This window comes from Podarcis melisellensis (genome assembly GCF_964234715.1).
Source record: "Podarcis melisellensis genome assembly, chromosome: 2".
NCBI classification, from domain to species: Eukaryota; Metazoa; Chordata; class Lepidosauria; order Squamata; family Lacertidae; genus Podarcis; species Podarcis melisellensis.
The window spans coordinates 47,992,797-48,019,007 of record NC_138529.1 but is presented as its reverse complement, the minus strand read 5'-3'; the positions used below and the strand labels follow the sequence as shown (position 1 = coordinate 48,019,007).

The 26,211-nt window shown below is 39.5% G+C and overlaps 2 protein-coding genes across 6 annotated transcripts in view; one reads left to right on the top strand and one right to left on the bottom strand.

Annotated features, from left to right (window-relative positions):
- Positions 1–25,329, top strand: part of LCP2 (lymphocyte cytosolic protein 2) — a 34,065-nt gene extending 8,736 nt beyond the window's left edge. Inside the window, 19 exon segments of the mRNA XM_081892723.1 lie at positions 5,340–5,405; positions 7,167–7,201; positions 10,830–10,867; positions 12,727–12,919; positions 13,287–13,390; positions 13,907–13,976; positions 14,478–14,552; positions 15,880–15,899; positions 16,004–16,012; positions 16,014–16,099; positions 18,112–18,142; positions 18,605–18,617; positions 18,772–18,894; positions 19,773–19,893; positions 20,619–20,662; positions 21,308–21,429; positions 23,984–24,070; positions 24,238–24,393; positions 24,690–25,329. Of these exon segments, the coding sequence (XP_081748849.1) occupies positions 5,340–5,405; positions 7,167–7,201; positions 10,830–10,867; positions 12,727–12,919; positions 13,287–13,390; positions 13,907–13,976; positions 14,478–14,552; positions 15,880–15,899; positions 16,004–16,012; positions 16,014–16,099; positions 18,112–18,142; positions 18,605–18,617; positions 18,772–18,894; positions 19,773–19,893; positions 20,619–20,662; positions 21,308–21,429; positions 23,984–24,070; positions 24,238–24,393; positions 24,690–24,812 (1,516 nt within the window). The 3' untranslated portion in view covers positions 24,813–25,329.
- Positions 1–26,211, bottom strand: part of LOC309363121 (A-type potassium channel modulatory protein KCNIP1) — a 552,464-nt gene that overhangs the window by 518,892 nt on the left and 7,361 nt on the right. The window lies entirely within an intron of this gene.

The following is a 26,211-nucleotide window of genomic DNA, read 5'->3' as shown; positions in this document are numbered from 1 at the left end:
GATTTCACTTTCCACATCCCAAATAAAGGTTTTTATATATATAATAATAATAATACAGTGGTACCTCAGGTTAAGAACTTAATTCGTTCTGAAGGTCCCTTCTTAACCTGAAACTGTTCTTAACCTGAAGCACCACTTTAGCTAATGGGGCCTCCCACTGCTGCTGCGCCGCCGGAGCATGATTTCTGTTCTCATCCTGAAGCAAAGTTCTTAACCTGAGGTACTACATCTGGGTTTGCGGAGTCTGTAACCTGAAGCGTATGTAACCTGAAGCGTCTGTAACCCAAGGTACCACTGTAATCCAGTACCAGCAAGGCTTCAGTATCCCACATCATACACTAATACTAATGCCTAATCATTACCCATGCTGGCTGATATGTTCACTAATGCATCCCATGTCTGGAATAGAAATCAATCCAGTGAACATGATTGGTATTTGCTGCTGCTGCTGTTTTCAGTCCTTAAACAATACACAGCTGATGTTTTGTTCCATTTGCATTGTGTTTCCTTTGCATTAAAATGAACGGTCTTTTTGCTGAGGTGAATGGTGTGGAACAACACAGTCATAATGCAGTTAGTTACATAATTAATTAAATAACATTCCACCACAGTGGGCAGTGTGATGAATAACACAATTTGTTAGAAGCCAAACTACAGTTTAATGTGAACAGCACTGCCTGAAACAAAAGTAGCTTGGAATGGAAGCCAACAAATTTTTTTTTCATCCCTGTGCCAGACAGATTTGACCCTATTGATTTCCCCTTTCAACTTCCTTTTATCTACTCATTCTTGAGAAGTTTCCTCTTTGGAAATCAAGTAACAGAGAATGACTTAGAGGGTCATTACATGAAATTTCAAATTGGGCAACAAATGCAGGAAAAGGGAATTGGATCTTGCTGGCCAGCCAGATCACTACCTCCCCCACATTTCATGAGCCAACTTTGACAGGTGTCAGTCACCCAAAGTTACGATGGTGTCACAATGATATAAAGCAACCCATTTCCCTTTGCCTACATGGTTAAAAATAAAGCCACACGGGTAAAGGTACAGAGCTTTGCAAGCACCATTGATTGGCAACACTTACAAAACTGCAACTGTGTCTCTGTAAGCACTGCTAATTGGGTGAGTGTTGGTGCTTGGAAAGCTTGTTTCAAAGCTATGTTGGTTCTTACAAAAGCACTGGCACAAGGCCTTGGCTTAGGCAAAACACCCTGATAGGCCTAGTGGGGAGGCCTGGCAGGTCTAATTAAGTTGGCAGAACAGAGGTTTCCCACTGCTGCTCGAGATACAAGCTTTGTTTTGTCTTCAACCTTTAGCGAAATTAAGCTAGCCACCTCCTACTATTTGGAATTATGAGTGAGAGGAAAATTAAAATGTTCCAAAAACTTTGACCTGTCCATGTGGGAGGGAGACAGGAGACAAGAGACAGGAGTATGAATAATATTTTCTGCAAGTCTGCTGCCTGCTCTTATCCTTAATCAAATGCAACCCCCACTCCCTTATAACTAAGCAGTGTGGTTTTTATACTTCCTTCCTTAGCTGCAGATTCACAGGCCTCGTGCTTGAAATAGTCAAGAAAGAAATGGTGTAGAGGCACTGCCATTCCTTGTAAAATTTCATAAAAGAATGCATTAAAACTCTTTACTTTGAGCTACAGATGCACATTGGATAGATTGTGCACATGTAGCACTGATCAAATAATTGCTGCAGCATTACCAGCTGTTTAGGGATAGGGGAGGAAGGGGCAGAGGGACACAATTCAACACAGGACCTGTAAAAGCTTGGTGTGTGGTGTGTTCACAGCAGCCCTTTACATGTAGCAAGGACATGTTCTTTGCATGCAAAAGGCCCTAGTTTCAGTCACAGGCCTTTCTAGATAGAACTGAGTGGGGGTGCTGTCTGAAAACCCAGAGCTATGTAACCAGGCACTGTAGACAATATTGAGCTACACAGACTCTGTAGAAGGCAGCTGCCTATGTTAAAATTACATTCAGAAAACAACTTTTGTTCAGCCATGAAAAATAATGATAAATAGAAGCTATCTGTAGTACAGGCTGCAGATGGTTAAAAGTATTGTTTTAATAACATAAGAAGGGTCCTGCTGGATCAGGCACAAGGGCCATCTGGTCCAGCAACCTGTTCTCGTAGTGGCCAACCAGGTGCCTTGCGGGACACCCACAAACAGGACCCAAGCAAAATAATGCTTTCTCCACTTGTGATTCACAGCAGCTGGGAATCTAAGACATACTGCCTCCAACACTGGAAGTAGAACAAATATATAATGATTAGTAGCCATTCAGGGAAGTTTTTAATGTGTGACATTTTAGTGTATTTTTAATCTTTGTTGGAAGCCGCCCAGAGTGGCTGGAGAAACCAAGCCAGATGGCCAGGGTACAAATAATAAATTATTATTAAATCTGGTTGTGTTTTAACTACTTTGAACAATTTGGTATCAGCAAACTCAGCTTCATTACTGCTCACCTCTAACTCTAGATTATTAATGTACGAGCTAAAGGCGCAGATTCCAATATCAATCTTTGGTGGGCTTCACTTTCTGGTGCGCATCCTGGTGATAACAGAATAAATGACGTAAGGAGGGAGCTATAGCCCAAGATAGGAAAAGAGGTGTTAAGGGAACACCTGGCTGCTTCAAATGATTTCAAATCTGCAAGACCTGATAAGCTGCACCCAAGGGTACTAAAGGAGCTTGCAGATGTAGTCTCAGAGCCTCTTATCTATAATCTTTGAGAATTCTTAGAGAACAGGTGGGGTACCTGCAGACTTGAGGCAGGAAAACGTTGTCGTCATCTTCAAAGGGGGGGGGAGGGAAGAAGACCTAGATAACTACTGACTTGTCAGCTTGATGTCAATACCAGGAAAGGTCCTCCAACAGATAATTAAACAGTTGGTCTATGAGCAACTAGAAAAGTATGCTGTGTTTACTAAGACCCAGCATAGGTTTCTCAAAAACAAATCATGCCAGACAAATCTCATTTCTTTTTCTGATAGTTACAAGCTTGGTAGATCAGGAGAATGCTGTGGACAGTGTATCTTGATTTCAGTAAGGCTTTTGACATAGTCCCCCATGATATTCTTGTAGAGGAGGGTGACCAAGATGATCAAGCGTCTGGAAACCAAGCCTTATGATGAATGGTTGAGGGAGTTGGGTACATTTTGCCTGGATAAGAGGATTTCAGGGTAATGTTGGGTTTCAGGTAATATCATAATTGCACAACACTATTAAAATGATGTTATTGCATTCATGAGCTTGCAGAAGTTATTCTTACATGGAAACAAAGCCATCAACGGTTTCAGTAAAAGGAGGTAGCATGTTTTGACACTACTTCAATATCAGCATCATTAAACGCTTCAAGCATTCAAGGGATTTTCCTCAGACCGGCTGTTTACAGCAGCAAGTGTATGTCTACATCACCTCTCATGACTCACTTCATAGAAGCTCTGTTAAAAGCCTCATTCCCAGTTATGAAGGAACACAAAGATCAGGAATTAATGGGGTTTTACGCAAACAGCTCTCAGTTGTCTTTCTATGATTTCTAGCTGTTTCTTGGAGTAGGAATTGGTGAATGAGAACATGTGCACAAATCCTACTGTGGGGGTTGACAGGACAAGGAGGCAAATTAAAAAGGTTAGGATGAGGAATGCTATGAAATGTTCCTACAAGTGAACATGAGGGACATCACTATAAGGCTAGTAGCATCTGATGTATGAGATACTTAGTTCTAAGAAGGGGGGAAGTGCAGGATAAACTGTGGACAGCATAGCAGAGCCTATGATGAGGAATTAACGGGGTGGGGGAGAAATAACCAAATATTAAATGAAGGCAACAACTTTCCATTTGCACAAGCTGCCTGCACAGGATTACTGGCAATTCCCACTGCAGATCCCACACCCCAGGCCTTTATGGGGGTCCTCAAACCCTCACAGGAGACTTTGAAGGAAGCCACATTGATCTGCAGTGGGGAGGAAGGATGTGAAAAACCCCTCGCACAGTACTGAGTACAACTGTGTGTGTGTTTGTCCAGCATGACTAAACCCACTTGTGGTGAATGGAACACTGTGACGAGTGCCAGAGCACATGGAAACACCATTTACCTTCCTGCCACAGGAGTACCTATTTATCTACTAGCGCTGGTATGCTTTCAAACTGCTAGGTTGGCAGGAGCTGGGACAAAGCAACGGGAGCTCACCCTGTCACATGGATTCGAACTGCCAACCTTAAGATCAGCAATCCCAAGAGGCTCAGTGGTTTAGACCCTAACCCTAACCCATTTGCAAATCACACAAATGCATGGTTTAGTGTGTTTTGCAAAGGCAGGAATGAGCTCCAACAAGCCTGCAACTTGCACATTACACCCTCCCCTGTCCTTCCACATGGCTGAAGAGAGAACTTCAGAAACTACTACATTTAGTTAACCACAGTTCACCCTTATACACAATTGTGATTAATACCTAGCTTCTTAATACCTTAAGAAACCAGTTTGAAGCTGGGTGTTTGAAATAAACTAGAGATCTAATCTTAGTTTTTTATGCCAAATTACACAACAAACCATGGTTAAAGGAAAGCAAATGATCCCAGCTGTGCAAGAGGAAGAGATGGGAGGAAAGCATGACTGAGACTCTCTGTGGCTCATTCCTGCTCATGCATGTTACACCAATCCATGGTTTAGCATAACTTGAGAAAGAAGACAATGTGTTGTTCGTCCATGACAGGCATGGCCAAACTTGGCCCTCCAGCTGTTTTGGGACTACAACTCCCATCATCCCTAGCTAACAGGACCAGTGATCAGGGATGATGGGAATTGTAGTCCCAAAATAGCTGGAGGGCCAAGTTTGGCCATGCCTGGTCTATGAAAACAACATGTATTTAATGCATGGGGTTTCTACCTTATTATTTGTTTTCTTTTCTCTTTTAGTAGCAATGTGCCAAAGCTGCCATGCTCTGCACTAAGTTTACTAATTGCTTCGTTTGGGTGTTAAAATTATTCTAATGTCATAGCTCCACTTAACAGCAGGTTTATCTGTTCGCATGAAATTGAGAAAAACATATATTTGGTTGTCTCTGTCTTTCATTCCTCTGCTAAAAAAGAAATCATTCTTATATTCAACAGTTTGAATTTACCACATTAAAACAAATAAGAAAAACTAGGACAAAATGCACCTTTTATTCTCATTATTTTTAACCATAGACCTGAGCGTGTGCTTAACTTTTTCCCATTGACATTAATAAAAATGCTTAACTTTGGCTGAATTGTACAATACAACTGAGATTCTCCTTCCAACATATTGACTTGCTCTAATAACATGTTTTTTTACCTTAGAATTCTAAGCAAGTTAAGTCAGGAAATAAACCGACATGAAGAAAGAAAAAGTTTTTTTCCAAAAAGGTAGGGAAATTGTTCAGTATTTTTTTTCTTGTTACAACAGTAAATGAGTTATTTTTTGAATTTCTTGGAGTAGAAATTGGTGAATGAGAACATAATCAAATTTAACCATGGGGTGGAGGAAAAAAGGCCACTATATTTAAATGAGATGTGGAGGAGCAGCAAACAGGTGACCATGTACACCTTCGATTGTATAACTTAATTTGAATACATTAAATATGGTTTCCATACTCCATGAATGAATAGAAAAAACAAGTCCAAAATTTCAGAAGACCCGATCTAACCTGAACATGAACCCAGATATTTATTCTAGAATCCCAAATGAGTGTGATTGAGATGCTTTCTGTTTAAATGGTTTGTAGATCATTAGTGCATGGAATGCCTTTTACCTGCTGTGGCTAGTACATCATCTGCCATTCTTGGACAGGGATAGTCTGGCCATGATGGGCCATGCACCGGAAACCGCAGGACTTGATTACTGGAATGAACTCTGCATGGGGCTACCCTTGGGCCTGATCCAGAGGCTCCAGCTGATGCAAAAAGCTGCATCTAGACTGCTGCCAGACTGTTGCCAGCATATAAATCAGATGCTCAGAAATTTGCATTAGCTGCCCATACACCACCAAGCCAGGTTCAAGGTCCTTGTATTAAATTACAAGGGCCTTAACAATTTGGGTCAAAAACTGCCTAATCCTTTATATCCCTGCTTAATCACTGACAACTTTAGGGGAGTCACTGTTCCTACGCACCAGGAGCAGTGTGTTTAGCATTGTAGACTGAATTTTCTGGAACTTCCTTCTAGTTGAGGTCAGACCCTTCGTACTGAATTTCCATTGTCTATGGAAGACTTCTTCTTCTTCTTCTTCTTCTTCTTCTTCTTCTTCTTCTTCTTCTTCTTCTTCTTCTTCTCCTCCTCCTCCTCCTCCTCCTCCTCCTCCTCCTCCTCCTCCTCCTCCTCCTCCTCCTCTTGCAAGCTTTTAAACTGAAGCAGGCTTTTTAGCTGATTTTGTTGTTTTAAATACGGTATATATATATTTTCTGTATTGTATCCTTGTAAACCACTTCAGAGGTTATTGTGGTTTGTATATATCCCAGAGGAGCACATTGGGCTACTTAAACTGAGAACGGTTTGCTGGGGCAGTCAGTTGCTCCTCCTTTAAAATGCTACTTCTGAGGTTTTAGCTTTTAAAAAAGAGAAACTTATTTCCCCCTCAATGTTCATGGGAGGAGCACTGGCCTCAAACAGCTTGTTGTTCAAAACTGCAAAACAAGATACTCATTTGTGATTTTACTGTATTTGCTCAAAGGAAGTATCTGAGGCAGCAACATGAAGCTGTAGGATACCTCTGATTGTTGCTAAAAACATCAGTCCTCTATTTATTCCTTGCTTTCCTCCCTGGCAACAAAGTAATACCAAACACATCATGTCAGTGTGCTGCAAAGTTTTTTGCCTCACAAAACTACAGGCAGCAAAGAGGGGCAGAGTTGGGGAATCTCACAGGACAGTGGCAAATGGCATCTGTTTAACCACACAACCTTATTCTTTCAGGTGTTATGTTACGGATCTTTTGCACTTTGCCAGGATTTTACATGTTATCATTTTAGGCACTGTATTTCGGCACGTTTTGCCTAAATGATGTCGGTTAAAAGGCACATTTATTTGGATACATGATGGCTAGGTATTATAATGCTCATCTCAAATATATTCAATTTATAATTGAAATATGAACTATTAACTTTCTCATTTTCCTCCCAAAATTGCAGCAGGTCACAAACACAGAAGGTACCTGAAAATCCAGGTAAATACACTGCCAATTTATATCTGTGTCCACTTTCCAGATATTTAGAAGCCACCCTCTTTAAATTCAGTTTTGTTCTGTAGTGTTCTCTGTCTATGGATTGGATCCAGACTAGCAGAGCAATCCAAACTACAGGAAGACATTGTAATTTACACCATGGTAGACTGTGCTGGTGCTTTTTAGAAGCAGTCCAAGACTAGCGGAGGAGAAACTAAATGTTTAAAATTGAGTTTGACTTGCACCACCCTTTTTGCCACTTAATTTCCACTGGGTTGCTAGGTTACATGACCTGAATGGAGTTTGGAATAAGAGTTTGGATATACACTGTGTTGGTTTTCCATTCAGCAGAAGCAGCTGAGCCAGAATAGAAGACTCACACACTGTTATGTACAGTTGAGCCAGGACAGCAGACTTTAACCAACATAGCGCCAGCTGAGCCCAGGCTCAGCCAGAAATCCACCTTTTCCAAACCCCTCTCATCCCAACAAATCATTGGTTTTGATTGCTCCCTGTTAATTGCATTTAGTTCCCATTAAAATCAATGGGACTTAAGTCATGTCTAATTTTTCACATTTATTTCAGGGGAGCCTAAATGCAAGTTTTAAATGGATCAAACCTTTTCTTATTCAGTGGGGAAATATATAACATGCTAGTGTTTATAAACAAAATGTAGCACAAGAAAAACTGATCCCTAATAATGTACACAGAATTTCTAATTCTCCTTATGCTAATTCTTATATATTTTCAAAGAAGCAATTGTACACTCATGCAGTTGTAAAGCTGCTCAAGAAGCCTAGTGTGGAGTTACATTTTTCACTTAATAAGGCAATATCTGCATGGGCCCGCTTTGCCTCTGTACTCCATCCTCATGCTGGCTTTCCCCCCTTCTCTCAAAATAGGAAGTCTTTGTTGTTTCCTGTTATGTGGTATGGTTACCAGGACCAAGAAGCCAGAAACTTGACACTAGTTTAAGATCCTAACTTGTTTTTACCCTGGTGACTATAGAGAAAGGAAAGGGCAGCATGGGGATAGAGCACAAAGGAACAAGGATTATGCATACCACAGCTTATTAAGCCAAGGTATGTACCTCAGCTCTGGGCCTGGGCCATACAGTGAAAGTGCTTCTTTTGAAATCTCATATAGCCAAAACAATCCTTTTCCAGAGCATATGGTCAGATTTTAACGTGATTTTTACGACGCTAGAATTTACTGTTAAGGTTTTATCTTAACATATATGCCAATTGATGATTGGTGCCAGAGCTGCAGAATTGAATACTTTGATAGATAGATAGATAATACTTTATTTGGCTATAAGCCCACAAGGTAAAACCAATCAATAAATAAAATAGCATTTTACATTCTAAAATATCAACTAAATTATTTCAACGCATAATCTCCTTCACATTACATACAATCTCTAGATGTACCGTATTGTGGCCTTGAATATAAAGATGATGCATAGAGTTTACTAGATTTTTAATAGTCATGTAGCATTCCATGAAGTCTTTTATATGAAAGAACTGAATTCAGGAATCTGGCAACCTGTAATGTTCTATAAGAGTCAATGTCCTGGAGTAAATAGGCTAGATGTAATTCAGGTGGTTTAGCAACGGTTTCCAAAATAATTGAACTCAGAATCCTTGATCGGGGAACAATATATAAAGGACAATTAAACAAGATATGATAAAGGGATTCTATTGATTTGTTGTCACATGCGCATAAAACAGAGGTTTTACCGTTAGAAAATCTATTGCTCAGCACATTTGAGGGGAACACATTAAATCTGGCTCTAACAAATGTGAATCTATGCGACGCAACCGATAAGGTAGACAGATATCAAGGTATCTGGGACATAGATGTAATGCCCTAATTTATCGGGGAACATGTACCTCCACCTGTAGTAAGATTTTGTTGCAAATCAACCTCCTCCAATCTTTGTTTGATGACCTTTTTAGCTGTAATTAGATCTAAATTTAGTATATCGGAAGGAGAGATTCCATAAGACAACAGTTTGGAATGGATTTTTGTTGCCCATGGGCTGGTAAATTCATCTCTCCAAAGGCACTGAATAAGATGGTAATTAGGCAATTTATGCCAAAGGGACAGCCAATAATTAAAGGCATGTCTCCACATCAGGATCTCTAAGGAGGGGGTCTTAAGTTCTAAGCGAATAGCAGAGTTGCTTACACAGGAGGGTAGTTTCAAAAGGCGTCTGAGAAAAAGATTTTGCAATGTCACCAGAGGCATGAGGTTTACAAAAGCGCCCTATAAAGGGACCGCATAGGCTATAGTTGCTACCACTTTTGTACTATAAACTTTTAAGGCGGATGGAACATGCATAGCCCCCTCCCTCTGTAAAGAAGAAGCGTAATAGAGCGTAGATAAGGGCTTTACCCTTATTTTGTAAGTATGTGATATACGCTTTCCATCCTATATTATGCTGGAAGTAAATTTCTAGATATTGAAATTTGTAGACTTGTTCGATTGGCTTCCCCTCGAGTTCCCACCTATACAATTTACGACTCGTGGAAAAAATTAGGACTTTAGATTTGGAATGGTTAATAGTAAGTAAATTTGTTTGGCAATATAACGCGAAAATCTTAAAGGCCCTCCTCAAACCGATTCTTGAATATGAGAGGATCACCGCATCGTCAGCGTACAATAATAAGGGGCAGCAATAGTCTACAAGCCTGGGTGCACGAATGGTGGTTTGGGCCTCAGCTAGGGGAGATCTCATGTCACTAATATAGAGGTTAAAGAGATAGGGGGCAAGGATGCACCCTTGTCGTACCCCCTTATTTATTGGTACAGAGTTTGTGAGATCGCCCTCAGGTGTTAACCTCACCCTAGCGGCCGTCCCTTCATGTAATTTGATCATAAGCCACAAGAGCCTTTTATCTATGCCCCACTTTGCCAGTTTTTCCCATAACAGCTCTCTAGAGATACTGTCAAAAGCCGCCTTCAGGTCTATAAAAGCGGCACATAGAAGACCATGAGTGGGGGAAGAATACTTCCGCGCCAAATGATATAGAATTATTGCATGGTCAATAGAAGCACGATTTGGTCTAAACCCGGCCTGTTCATGGCCTATCAGATTGGAATCTTCAGCCCATTGGGTTAGTCTGGTTAGCAGGAAGCGAGTATAGATTTTTCCGATGATTGATAATAAACTAATATTACGATAGTTTCCTGGGTCCTCTGGTGGTAGAATTGAATACTCTATTAAATTCCCTAGTGTAAATTGGATCATGTGCACATGAAAGTAATTCTTGACCTAATATTTCATGTTTTATTTGATAGAGATCATTATATATTAATCACACATGTGTTGGTTATCTAAAATTTGCTGAGCTATGCATCTGGAACTGTCCTTATTTTCCTATTCATATGGCAATATGTGTGAAATGAACATCATCAAACAATACCCAGAGAGCTTTTGTATCACTTTATACAATGTTTCTCAACTGAGGTGACTGACCAGGTAATATGCATGCATGTGTGAATCAGCCTTGGCTGTTTCATTAATGTCTGCCACAACTATTCTTGTAGTTATTTAATTGTTAATTGTAAAACCATCATGAACTTGGAGATTTATAGCTGCTGTGTGATTTTTGTTGCCTTTCCATAGAATATAGACAGGATGAAGGTGATGGTTGGTCTTCCTTTGTAAGTATTTTTTATCAACACTACAAATGTATTCAGCTTAAAAGAATGACATGGCAAATATCACTGCACTCATATGTTCCTCTTTAGAGGCATCCAATGTAGGTTGTTTGGGGGCTGAAGCTGCTATTGAAACTTGACAAAATAAAAAATAAGATTTCTTCAACTTTTTAAGATAGATGGAGTAAACATCCTTGATTATCTCATTCTCTGGGACTGTTCAGAAAGGCCAGCTGCTTGCCTGTTCTACAGTTTCAAGGAAATAGAGGCATGCTTGAAGGAGGCACATATGAAAATAATATATTTCCAATTAACTGGTTACCAATGTTTCACTGGAGGTCCAGTCTGAGAAATCTTATCTGATTTGCACAATTAAATGCTTGAGGCAGATATAACTGAATCCTAGAGCTCAAAAGACAAGTGCCATAGGAGTTCACCTATGAGGGTTTTGTTCTCTTTTCTTCTTCTCTGATACCCTGATGTTGCATCTGAGTATATGAAGGCACAAGAGGGCATGTTCATGTGAACACTCTGTGTTCATACGCAAGCCCCACCCACTACCCCAGTGTCCCTGTGTGTATTGCTCTGTGTGCTCAGTCCATGACAGGGAAGGTCTGCAGGGGCATTTACTCATATTTCCTTGAATGTGAATGGAGGGTCTAAAAATGTAATCAGAGGGGTCAAAGTCAAGAAGAGTACGTGTTTCAAGGCAGCATCCATTAAAAAAGTAGGGGCTAGGCAAAGGGTATTATTCAACAAGGTGTTGCACAGAGTAGACCCATTGAGATTAATGAACATAATATATTAATTATAATAGGTCTCTTCACAGTAAGATGTAGTTGAATACAGCCCAAAGTTTTCATACCAGAAACAAGTTGCTCAGGTTGATCAAACTTTTGGGCCTTAACTTTATATGGCCTGATCTTCTGAGACTGGATACTCAGACTGACTGGATGTGCAGGCTGACTGGATGCTCAGGCAGGCTAGCATTGTAGCCTAAATAGCACTATAAATCCCCAAGCTGAGTATACCAGATTCACATAGGAACAAGAGCATCAATGTGGCTGCTGGGAGCTCTGGGTTGAGACCCGTTCCCTAACTCTCTGCAGACACTTGTACTACAACTCAAACTTCTTCTAATATACAGGCTAAAGTGGTACCCAATAAACAATCTGCTGGTGGCTGGTGTATAGAGCTCCCAGATAGCTACAGTCCTGCAGTATCAGATGCAGTATTGTTGCTGATGGAAGTGATTACGTTTTCCTTCTGCAAAAACAGCTGGCCTTCAGCCTGTCTGCTGTGTATCCAAGTGATGTGCCCACCCTCCAGCTTAAGCCTTCTTGCCAGCCTCATATCACGTTTCTTGATTCAGTAGATTGCTAGTATACTAAATTGAACAAAATGTATTTTTCCCTCCTCTGCAACACTAACACTGTTCTAATGTAATGTTATACAGCAGGTGTAGCCAACATGGTGCCATCTAGATGTATTGGAGTGAAATTCCCATCAGCACCAGCCAGTGTGGCCAGTGCTCAGGGATGATGGGAGTTGTAGTCCACATCTGAAGGGCCCTAGGTTGGCTATCCCTGCTGTACACAAAAGTAGGATGCCTCCAAGAAGACACTAGTCTTCTCTGCTGTAACACCATCAAAACACAATCACTTGTAAACAATTCCCATTTATTCAAACCTGTGAGTTTTTTATGTATCATTCTTCCCCAATTTAAATGAATAAGGCTTTGTTACAATTTCTCATGAACTCTAGAATTCACTTTCATTCAGCAGTGGAAAGCACAGGGATGTAACAATACAACCTTGCTACATTAAGATATTTTTGACAGTCTGATACTTCTGTTTTGACAGGATGAAAGTGATGATGATTATGAAAGCCCAGATGACCCGGAGCATGAAGATGGTGTGGACTATGAAACACCCAATGATCAAGATGGTGCTGAAGATGAAGCAGATTATGAACCTCCTCCATCAAATGATGATGACACACACCGAAACACCTTATTTCCTCCCACTTTAATACCAGCTGCCTCAGAATACATAGGTAACCATGTTAAATGTTCTTTCACACTTTTCATTTATGAAATGCATTAGAGAGTATTGTCTAGTTCTGGGAAGGAGACACAGAAAACATTTTTTGTTTTCTAAATACCAACTCTTATTGGCAATTTTAAAATAATTCATTTTGAAACTTCATCTTACTTGAGCTTTCATAACATTTTTGTGCCCCCTTCTGGGTAAACCAACTACAAGCTTGAAAATGTGCTTTATTTCCTGAATGGATTAATTTAATTCTCTCAAATGACGTCTCAAAGTATATAAAGATGTGTCTTTTTAATGAGATCAAGCAAGAAGGATTCCCACCCACCCTATATATTCTGTTATTTTGTTAATGTTATTCCTTTCTTCAGATCGACAGCCAGCAGAAAGGTCTAAAATATCTACTCAGCCTCCCATTCCACCAAAAAGGCCTGAATCTTCCCCTGTACCACCAAGTGGAGGCAGAAGCCCTGGGGTAGGTTCCATTGGTGCAAAAAGAATGTACTGTTTCATTTTGTATTTATTTTTTTCCTGGGGATTAAGTGCATAGCAAACCACAGTCAATCAGTGAGGAACTGCTACACAACTGTGTATCAGCTTTGGAAAAGCCTTTTTAATACCTTACCAGAATAATTCACCAGCCCTATTTCTGAAAATGTCACTAGTTGTTTGCATTATTTTATTGTAGTTGGCCAGTATCTAGTGCAGATTACACTGCACACGTCAATCAGGGCTGGACTAGCAAAACAAAAACAAAAAATTCATGTTTCAAAATTGTGTAGATTCACAACCCTCGTTTAACTGGAAATAGATCCAGACATGGGGGGTGGGTGGAGGAAGTAAAACAGGAAAGCAACAGTTCTGTGATACAGATCTGTGATACTTGGTTATTTTGAACACTGGTTGGCAGCTATGAAATCTCAATAGATTAAAATCAAATCTGTAATTACCATTCTGCTAGACACAGTATTTACTAAATCTATTACTTTAGCAGCCACATTTCCTTTCTCCTTCAAGCAATAATGAGAGTATCAGAGAAAAAAGCATCAAACCCTTTACACGTAAGTGCTTTTATTTAACCTTTTAAAAACTACATCCTTTAGTATATTTACATTGCTTTAAACATAAAGCATTATTTTTACATCTGTCCTTCCAGCATTTCCCACAACCTGCAACTAATTGTTGAACAATTTTTTATTTTAACTCTAAAAAGGAATATTACTTTATAAGAATTACTGAAATACTGTGCTGAAATTCATATCCAGACAGCTGTCAGGAATTCACTTCACTTAGAAGTGAAGCAAGCCCCAAGATTTTTATGTTTTCAGTGTTGAAAGCTTTAATTTTTTTCCAAATTGTCCCAAATTAGTCAACTTTATTTCTGCCATTCTTAATTCTTCTTTTTTAAGTTTTTAATACTATTTTATGATCTGTATTATGTTTTGTACCAGATAACTATAAACTGCTTGAGTATTCTCTGAATGTAGAGGAGTTTTAAAAGTCTAAAATAAAGTATTAGCACCAAGTTTAACAAAATATTTTTTGTTTCTCACTGTCACCAGCTCCCATAGATCGAAGCAAAAAGCCCTCACTGGAAAAATCTGGGCCTCCATTTGACAGAGACATCCTACGATCAGGTAGGCATTGGTTCATAGCTATAAACTGCCAGACATTGTACAAAGCACTAAAATAAGCTGACCATAAATGGGGAAACAAAATAAAAAAATTCCTTCCAGTAGCACCTTTGACACCAACTAGGTTTGTGATTGGTATGAGCTTTAGTGTGCATGCACACTTCTTCAGATACACTGAAACAGAAGCCACCAAACCCTTATATATAGTGAGAGGGTGGGGAGGGGTTTTACTCAGAAGGGTGGTGCGATTGGGTGTGGTTGTTACCACACCTATCAGCCAATCACCCATTCCCACCACCTGAGTAAAACCCCTCCCCACCCTCTCACTATATATAAGGGTCTGGTGGCTTCTGTTTCAGTGTATCTGAAGAAGTGTGCATGCACACGAAAGCTCATACCAATAACAAACTTAGTTGGTCTCTAAGGTGCTACTGGAAGGAATTTTTTTATTTTGTTTCGACTACAGCAGACCAACACAGCTACCTACCTGTAACATAAATGGGGAGGGTATGAACAAATATGTGCTGTATGTGGTGATTAGAAAGGAAAAGTAACTCACTGTAGTAGCATTTTAAGCTAAACTTCATCATTATACATTACTACCTGATTCTGAGAGATAATCAGAAAAAGGCAATCTAAAATATCAGTTAAAGTAACAGAAGTAGCAACTATTAATAAGGTGTAGTGGTGAATAGACTTGAACAATAAGACAGGCTCTCAAGACTCAGTCTTTTAGCATTTCAAATACTGCAAACTTTCCTTAGTAAGTTGCATGCTTATAAATTAATTCAGTTTAGCTTCAGTAATACAAGTATGAAATGTTTTACCTTATTGCCTCTCTAGAGGTTATCACAACATTTAAAAGCTGGTAAAAGGAAATAGATAGGGTTGACGCACTGTATATTCCTATCCTCAGAGATGCCAAAGTAAAGAGAGATTTACAACTCAGTTGTCAGTGACATACTTGCTTTGTGAAAAGGAAATAATCACCTGAACACATTCATTTTCAGAGATACCATATAGGATGTCTTAGATTTATGAGAGAGAGAAGAGAAAATACCACCTATTTTGTATTCTATGCAGTAGGTTAACAAACATACTCTCAGAGTCAAATTGTGACAGTCCTAAAGTCACACAATTAAACTTGATCATGACAGTAGTCACCGATCACAATTAGCTCCTTTAACTAATTTTTTTTCTTTTTATTTCATCTTTTCAGGCAAAATGGTAAGAAAAGTCTTCACTTCTACTGTATTTACATTTTAATCCGTTTTAAATATATATTTTACCCTTTCATTTAATTTGACCTTCCTTTATTCCTTCCTTATAGCCTTTGACCCCTCAGCTGAGGTAAATATTTTATTTTCTGTGACACAGATTATCACAATTAACTGCTTAGCATGACAGACCAAAAGTAATCAACCCTATTCTTTGCTGTTTTTCTTTTATTTTAGAAAAGAGTTAGAAAAGATACAGAAGCCTCCAGTACCATCAGCTGATAGCTATGACAGAAACAATGCTGCCTCTAGAAGGATGCCACCACCTATAAAGTAAACCTACATTTACAATTTTAAAATAAAACTTAGTGGAAGCATACAAAATATGTAATATAGTGATTTGTTATTTCCTGACCTTCCTACTAATATATTGGTTGCATAGCTCTAATATCCAGCATGCCTTTGGTCCACTTGTCAGAAGATGAATACTCAGGCTTTTTTCTGCCATATAATAACATATTTTGCAGTGGTAGGTGGGTGGGTTCATTTTGTAACTGAATGTTCAGGCAAAGAGTAATGATTTAGCAGAGAGACATCTTTAAGAAAGTTAAACTGGAGGAAAATGTGCAAGATTAAAGTGTTATATAGGATAAGATGACAGCCCTCTTATGGACCAGGAATTGGTTAAGAAACAAGAAAAGAGTAGGAATTAATAGGTAGTTCTCCCAATGGAAAGATGTAGGAAGTGGGTGTCCTCCAAAGTTCAGTATTGGGTTCTGTGCTTTTTAACTTGTTCATTAGTAGTTTAGAGTTAGAGGGTAAGCAGTAAGGTAGTCAGATTAGCTGATCAAATTGGTCAGAATGGTTAAAATAAAAAGGGATTATGAGGAGCTCCAAAAGGAACTTTCCAGACCAAGTGTATGGGCATTAAAATGAGAAGGTTGCAATATGTGGGAGTTTTCAGTTTAGGGGGAGAAGGCAAGTAACAGGAGACATGATAAAGGTGTACATTATACATGGTACAGACAAAGTGGATAGAGGGTTTTTTCCCCTTTCTCGTAATACTAGAATTTAAGGCCATCCAATGAGGCTAAATGTTGGAAAATTCAGGGCTGATACTTCCTCACTCAGCACACAGCTACACTCTGAAATTCTCTCCCACAAGATATAGTGATGGCCACCAAATTGGATGACTTTAAAAGGATCAGATAAATTAATGGAGGGCTAAGCTATTATTAAGGGACGCGGGTGGCGCTGTGGGTAAAACCTCAGCGCCTAGGACTTGTCGATCACATGGTCGGCGGTTCAAATCCCCGCGGCGGGGTGCTCTCCCGTCGTTCGGTCCCAGCACCTGCCAACCTAGCAGTTCGAAAGCACCTCCGGGTGCAAGTAGATAAATAGGGACCGCTTACCAGCGGGAAGGTAAACGGTGTTCCGTGTGCTGCACTGTCTCGCCAGATGCAGCTTGTCACGCTGGCCACGTGACCCGGAAGTGTCTACGGACAGCGCTGGCTCCCGGCCTATAGAGTGAGATGAGCGCACAACCCTAGAGTCTGGCAAGACTGGCCCGAATGGGCAGGGGTACCTTTACCTTTACCTTTAAGCTATTATTGGGGATGCGGGTGGCGCTGTGGGTAAAACCTCAGTGCCTAGGCCTTGCCGATCGTATGGTCGGCGGTTCAAATCCCTGCGGCAGGGTGAGCTCCCGTCTTTTGGTCCCAGCTCCTGCCCACCTAGCAGTTCGAAAGCACCCCTAAGTGCAAGTAGATAAATAGGTACCACTTTATAGCGGGAAGGTAAACGGCGTTTCCGTGTGCTGCGCTGGTGCTGGCTCATCAGAGCAGCTTCGTCACACTGGCCACGTGACCCGGAAGTGTCTCCGGCCAGCGCTGGCCCCCGGCCTCTTAAGTGAGATGAGCGCACAGCCCTAGAGTCGGACACGACTGGCCCGTACGGGCAAGGGTACCTTTACCTTTAAGCTATTACTGCTGGGGGCAGTATGCCTCTGAATACCAGCTGCTGGAAGTACAAGCGGAGAGTTGCACTTGAGTCCTGTTTGCAAGTTTCCCATAGGCACCTGGCCACTGTGAGAACAGGATGATAGCCTAGATGGGACTTCTGATCCCTCAAGGCTCTTTTATGCTCAGTGCCCAAGATGGGTGATCCTTGCTTATAACAAACACATTTTCACCTAGAAACTAAAATTTTAAATTCTAGCCTCTTTGATGGAGGTTGACTAGCAAAATAACTAGGCAGTAAATTGCAAGCAATATTTTTTCTTAAATATTGAGTGTACCAGCTAGTCTCATGATACATACAATTATTTTTATCTTTCTTTCCTATAGGAACAATCAGATAGCTGAAAGGAAGACAGAAGTAAGTATGCATTTTGAGAAAGTGTAGAAACTATATTTAATTTGCTACAATTGAATCTTATTTTGGGGAGAGCCAAGTGTTTAAATCTCACTGTACTTGATCTGAAAACATTTCCTGCTTCAGGAAAGAGTAGGCTGACATCTGCCTAACTTTAAGAACTATATCACATACCTTCTAATAAAACAAGCTGTTTTCCTGAATTAAGGCTAGAGAAAATGAAACTAGAGAAAATAACTATTCTAAGATGATACCTGCTGTGCCACATGTGCATTATCTAAAAGAAGAAATAATGCTTATTTGCCTTTAAAGCTATTTAGTTCATTAAAGCGCTTGCACGAGAGGGAAGATTTTTCCATCAGGCAAGCATTGCTTAGTACTGCTTTGAATACAGCCCATGATAATCAGCAAATATCTTTAATTAAGTGACAACCCTAATGCTAACTTTTCTTCTTCTTCTTTCAGATGGAAGATGGCAGTATGTAATGTATTTCTTAATTATTCCTATTCCTATCATTATTGTTGATATTTATTTCAACATGCAGTTCAGCTTGCTTAGGCCTTCTTCCAGTTATGGATGACCACTAAGGAGCTAAGTAAAAGGCTTCCCCAAAAGTTGGCAAATTTCTAAGGAAATCTGACGGAAGAAAAAGGTGATACTAAATTCCACTTTATTTCACTGGAACTCAAACTGCTTTCAGGATTGCCACATTGGAATACTACTGGACCCATCTCCATGCGTGGAATCCTAAAATGTAATGGTAGCCAAGATTATTTTCTTTCAGCAACTGTACTCCAGAAAAATTATGTCAAACTAATCCTTAATTTGGGACGCGTGTGGCACTGTGGGTAAAACCTCAATGCCTAGGACTTGCCAATCGTATGGTCAGCGGTTCGAATCCCCTCGCACGGCAGCCTATACGGACAAGTGGCAGACCATATGGCCGCCGTGCGCAAGTGGCATCCCATACAGACTGCGCATGTGCAGCATCCCGTACGGTCGCCGCACATGGGCGGCACATCCCGTCCATACGGGATGCCGCTTGCGAGCAGCAGCCCATATAGACTGCACATATGCGGCATTCCATACAGATGCACATGCAGGATGCCACACATGCACAGTCCATACAGGCTGCGCCACCTTGGGTGCCGGAGAGGGTTCCTCTGCCACTGACAGAGGTTTCTTGTGCAGAAACTTACTATACTAAATTTGTGCAAGCGCTTTAATGTGGCATTAATTCTATCAGGATTTAATAGTTTTGAATGATTAATTTTTTAGCAGTTCTTATTTTTATCTGTAAGCTGCCTTGAGTCCCTGTCAGGGAAAAAGGTGGGCTATTAAAAACTAAAAGTAACAATAATAGTAGTAGTAATAGTAAATGCAATGTGTTATTTTGTTCATGCAAGGTGAAGCCTACTGTGTCAGTGAAACTTGAAGATCTGCTGGAACCTCAACACTCATAGTTTTTATGCTGGAACTACAGCATTTTGAATCTGCAATGAATTCCAGAATATGAGTCAGAAATGCCTACGCTTTTCCAAAACAAACTGAGTAGTTCCACAAATCTCTTATTCACTGTCCTAATCTGAGTCAGTTAACTGTGTTTTTGTTTTTGGTGTGTGTGTTTTGCAGATATTCACCACAGGTCAGTTCCCCAGCCATTTTTGCAATGTAACACATTTCCAATCAGATCTCCTAAGCCGCATTCTAAACAGAGCCTTTTACCACCCAAGACGATACCTGGTGCAGAAAGGTTTGTTGAATTGAACTGACCATTAGTTGTGTGCTATTATACATTATGTGGAACTTGTTCATTGCTATTCTTAATTCTATAACAGAATTAAATTCTATGAGAATCAAATGCAGTAAGGGCAATTCATCCTGCTCACATGATTGAGACTAACTCCAGTACACTGGTACCTTGGGTTACGTACGCTTCAGGTTACATACGCTTCATGTTACAGACTCCGCTAACCCAGAAATATTGCTTCAGGTTAAGAACTTTGCTTCAGGATGAGAACAGAAATTGTGCTCTGGCGGCGCGGCGGCAGCAGGAGGTCTCATTAGCTAAAATGGTGCTTCAGGTTAAGAACAGTTTCAGGTTAAGTATGGACCTCCGGAACGAATTAAGTACTTAACCCGAGGTACCACTGTAACTATTTTCCACTCCCTCCCCACCCAGCTATACCAGTTTAAAACTGGCTTCTGTGGGCATAGTTCTGGAATGACTATGTTCCCATAATATAGATAAGAGTACGTACACACACACATATACATACACACACATTGTCCCGGATAGTTCCTTTATTCATCCTGTGGATTCCCACAAACAATTTGAAACAAGAGAAGAGTTGCAACCTGCAACCAATTCTGCTATACCAGCAAGTATTTTCTGGCCTCATTTCTAAGATATAAAACTAGTCACTTACAAAGTATCAGATCTCATTTGTACATGCTAATCATTGTTTATTTTTACAGCACTCTTTCATCAAGTGGATCACTACCACCACATTTTCAGCCAAGTATGTACTGTATAAATACCTCATAAATATTCAGGCTTAGATTTTCAAAACATATGATTGCTGCCAGTACAAACTAACAGCTTTTCCATTAAATATTTTGCGACAATGCAAATTTATGAGGAATGGGTTGTCTGAACACAAGTTGTTTTGTTTCTTGAATTACAAGGTTTTAGAGCAGTATAGTAATGAAATAACCTAAATCAGAAATGGGGGATCTCGCGCACCAGTTATTTTTAGATTCAAATTCCCATAATCCCCATCCAGCATGAACAATGGCCAGGGATAATGGACATTATAGTCCAGCAGCAAATAGATGGAACCAGGTTCTTTAACCTTGATATAAATCAAATAAATGCATTTAGGAATGTCTGTCATAATGCTTCTCATGTTTGACCCTTTGCATTTCTGTGAGATTTTGTGAGTTATGCGGCCTGTTTTTCTATCAGACTTGTGTACTCTTTCCCTTCAGTTTGCCACTTACTGCTTAAAGCATTTAAGTTGTAATGAAACATCTTCTCATCAGAAGTCAATTTTATTTTTACTTTGTCAAGACCCTGTCAAGCTTGTGTGGTTCGTTAGAATCATGTTCCAATGTCCATTAAGTCATCTGGATTTAATTTTTAAATATGTTCATTTTTTCTGAAGGTAATATTGGCAGAACTGCTTCAAAAGGCCCTGCTGATGGAAGACCACCATTACCAATTCCTAACAGACCATTCACACATTCTCTCAATGCTGAAAATGAAGCGATGGATCAGTACCACAAGGTACAATAATAGCATCAAAAATGTTTAATATATTGTGAATTCCAAGCGAACAATTTATGTGATAGAATGCCAGACCCAGTTCCTTCCAAGGCATACATATGAGGCTGTATTCTTGCCCCACATCTATTTAATCTATTTTTGAATGATATGAAACAACATCTACTCATTGTGAATGGCCACCCTCCTAGATTAGGACCTAAGGCAGTTCCCATACTTTTATATGCGGATGACACTCTCCTTTCCTGCACCAGAATTGCGCTCCAAAGGTATCTAAAAGCATTCTTTTATTACTGCCAAGGAAATCACCTAGCGACTAATTATTCAAAATCCAAGATCTTAGTATTTTCAAATGGCTCCCATATAAATAGCGTATTGGTGATCAAGAAATGGAACAAGTTAAATCGAACAGGTAAAAAGCTTTAAATACTTAGGGATCACCTTTTATTACAATCTAAAATGGGTGACCCATTGTAACAGGACAACCAACTTAGCTAAATGCACTGCAGCATGAATTAAAGGATTCTAATTTTTTTGATGGTAACCAGAATGTGCCTACAGCAGTTAGGGTCTATAGTGCAAAAGTGTTTTTCAACTCTTTTATGGGATTCCCTTATGGATAACTGACTTTAACAACAAAGTCGAGGATGTACAAGCATCCTTCCAATAAATTCTAGGAGCTCCAAAATGCGTCTCCTACAGTGGTACCTCTGGTTATGAACTGAATCCGTACCAGAGGTCCATTCATAACCGGAAACCGTTCTTAACCTGAAGCGCGCTTTCGCTAATGGCGCCTCCTGCGTGCAATTTCCGCCCGCATCCTGGGGCAAAGTTCGCAACCACAAGCGCCTACTTCTGGGTTAGTGGAGCTCGTAGCCCGCAGTGTGCATAACCAGGAGCGTTCATAACCAGAGGTACCACTGTATTTAGCTATGTGTGCAGTTAGGCCGGCATCTCTTAGAATCTAGGGGCTGGATTATGACTTTCAAATTCTGGTTAAAAATTTACATTAATACATACCCAGAAAGTTTCCTAACTTCTTTATTGAGACAGGTAGGTAGCTGTGTTGGTCTTCCGTAATTGAAACAAAATAAAAAAATTCCTTCCAGTAGCACCTTAGAGACCAACTAAGTTTGTTATTGGTATGAGTTTCATGTGCATGCACAATTCTTCAGATCACTGAAACAGAAGTCACCAAACCCTTATATATATAGTGAGAGGGTGGGGAGGGGTATTACTCAGAAGGGTGGTAGGAATGGGTGATTGGCTGATAGGTGTGGTAACTCCCTTATAGCTTAAAATATAGATTTACAAAGAGTCTATAATCCAATATTTGTTGAGGGATGATACTCCCAAAACTACCAAGATTGTTTCAGGGTATTTAGCTGAGATTTTTAAAGCTAAATCAAAAGTTGCCTGATTTGCTCAACGGTGACTATCTAGTATTTTATATATTGTATGTGTTTGGATTACTAATGTATTTGGATGGCTTTGTATGATTTTATGATTTTATTTTTTAAACTTATGCCAATAAGGACCAATAACAGAATACATATGAGCAAAGCATAGGAAAGCTGGGTAAGACAAGCTGAAGAAAAACAGTCCATATGTAGCAAGGAGCGACAGCTTGTAGAACAATTCTGCAAGGATTTATTTATTTATCCCTTGTAGGTACTGAAATTAAAGTCTTATACTGTATAAACATCTTGTGAAAATAGATTCTCTAAACTGAGTGCGCTGTTGCAATCAACATGCAGCAATCAGTGCACATAGATGTGTTTCTTTTGGTATTTGGAGCCATTAGAAATAAAATGGCTAGGTTGTGCTCCGGTGAGGAACAAATGCAAGCATAAGGACTCATCCACACTTCTGCTTGTCCTGTGCCTAAAAATCATGGGTCTGAGTAGTTTCCCACTTGGCCTGCTCCTTTCCCATGAAAAACTATCATTTTAGAGCAAGTATCAATCCAGAGCAAGTATCAATCCAGAGAAAATTGCCATTTACTACAATTAAGTGCTAAAAAGCAGTTTTTCCCAGGAGAAAACAGCAGAATAAGAGGAAGTGTGGATAATAAGTGTGGTTATAGAGACTTCCCACCAAATCCATCACTACATTCATGACAAAATGCCCATTAACAACAACACACGTAGGAGTTTCCACTCATATATACTACAGATATACAACAGGTTATTTTTACTTATCTGTTTTTCATGATAAGGAGAAAGCTAAACTAAATGTCAGAAAATAATAATTAAAAATGGGCTGGCATTTTGCTATTGCTATTGATGTCATATTAACACAGGGGCTGGACTGGTGGGCAAGAGCTGCAGCAATTTCACATCAAACTTCCATAAGCAACCCCCCCCCCAAAAGAAACAATGGCTTCAGTTATAAACATAAAGAGGAGAAAAGAATGATTGGGTACCTTACAAGTAACATATTCAGTTAATAAATACCATACCTGCCTTTCAAAGCTCTGTACTCCTTTGCCCTACACTGTTAATACCATATTCTCACTAATAAACAGCTCTTTGTCTCTCTTTTCATGTGGCTCAAGTATAACCAGCTCCCGCTAAATCAGGAATGGTATGCGGCTGATATAACCCGGACAGATGCAGAAGCTGCTCTTAGGACCATAAACCAGGTGAAGAGTTAAATTATAACATCAATATAGTAATTTGAGAAAAATATTGAAATTGAACACACACTCCAAGACTAATCCTGAACACATTTGCTTCGAAATGCAATCAATTCTGTTCACAGTTGTGATTACATTTGTCTTAAAAATATTTTAATGTGTTACTTTTCTAGGATGGCACTTTCTTAGTAAGAGACAGCTCAACGAAGGCCGCTGATCAACCCTATGTCTTGATGGTGCTTTACAGTGCTAAAGTATACAATATTCCAATACGTTTCCAACTGGAAGATAAAGTGTATATATTAGGAACTAGCTCAAAAGGGAATGAGGTATGTTTGTTTGTTTGTTTATTTATTTATTTATTTAAATATTTATTACTTATTAAATATAATACTTTCTACATAATGACAACTCTTCTTACTACTTCTCCTTCAAGGTTTCTCAAATGAGAGTGCAGTAACTGAGCAGAATCAAATCTAGGCTAATAGCAAAAACTAGAACCAAAGATAGTTTATTTACTGTCCCTAAAGAACAATTTGTATAAAACAAAGAGCCAAAATTACGTTGCTTTAACTTTCTCTATAGTCAGAATCATTGACTGATTGACATTCTGTAAACCACACAGGATTTTGCTTCAGTGGCTGATATAATTGATTACTTCAGAAGAATGCCTCTTCGACTGATAGACGGAAAGGATCGGTGTTCAAGAAAGCAGTGCTTGCTGACATACACGGCTGGATCTCTTTAAAAGATAACAGAAAATTTCCTGGAGGATCACCTATTTATCTTTGAAAGAGAAAGCCAGAAGAGTAACTGATTTATATTTGGTGAACTTCTCTTATTTTCATGTTAAAATGCAAGTTCATTTCTTGCCTTAAGTTCTCAAACTGAAAACATCAGTGTATTACTTCTCACTAAGCATACGCTTCATGAGAGTATCATGTGTGTGATAGCCACTGTCTGAAATGCAACAATACACAGACTGAAAATAACTGTGTGGTCTTACAATTTGTGTACATATTTCTTTACTTGTGAATGCTTTTTGTGGAGTAGTGTTGTATAAAATACAATAGACATATTCACCTGAGAATAGCTTGGTGTATTCAAGTTGTTTGATGCTCTCAAACACAGTATCCATGCTAATGTTTAATGTTTGTGGGAACTATATCTGTGTACTATATTTCACATATGATAACAGCAATTAGTTTAAGATGCTGCATTTTCAGATGCAGCTAGAATCAATAAAGTATCTATCTGTTTTTATATTCCTTTTTCCACTGCTAACCTTTATTACTACCCATTTCTCTCACACAAATAAACTTCCATTCTCTTTATGTATCTTTTCAAGTTAGCCACTGTACAAGATGGACTCCCATAATACAAATGACAACCCTTTAAGTATTGCTTTAGTCCTCATATAATTACTAGGAGCTGCTGCCCCCGTTCTTTCCACTCATCAACTCCACCTACACACCAACCTCTTTGCCAACTATTCAGCCGCACCTGGCCAACCCCTCCTCCCTTTATACCTTACCTTGCCTAACAGCACAGCTCACCCCAAGTCCCACCACTTTTTAAAGGAAGAGAAGGTGCTTCAAAGAGTGGCTTCTGAAGTGCCTCCCCCTCTGTAAATCTCGTTGCAGCCACATTTAATGGAGGGGGCAGACATTGCACACAGTGGTTTGCAGTTCCCGCTTGCTCATCTGGAACGGGCATGGCCACCTGTTGGCAGCTACATAAACTGCAGCATGACAGCTGTACATTTTTATGTACCGTATATAGGAAATCATATACTCATAGATTCTATCCAGTACCAATAATTCCTATTATTTCAAATTCCTGCCTAGACTTCACAAACATAAAAAATGGCTTAGCACTAACTTTAAGCCACTGTCCATCTGACTTATCAAGGACAAATTTGCAATTATGTTACCATCACATGGCAGGGTGAAGCCCAGTCTAAAAGTCAGTTTGAGTTCAAAAATCAAAATCAAAACCAATCACAGTACTTTGTAAATCTTACTGAATCGTTAAATTGGATTGGATTATTGGCCTTAATTCTGCAGCACTTTATTAAGAAATCCATCCTTATGTTCTGATAAGGTAAGATACTATACACATATTTTCTTTCTGTTATTTAAGAACAT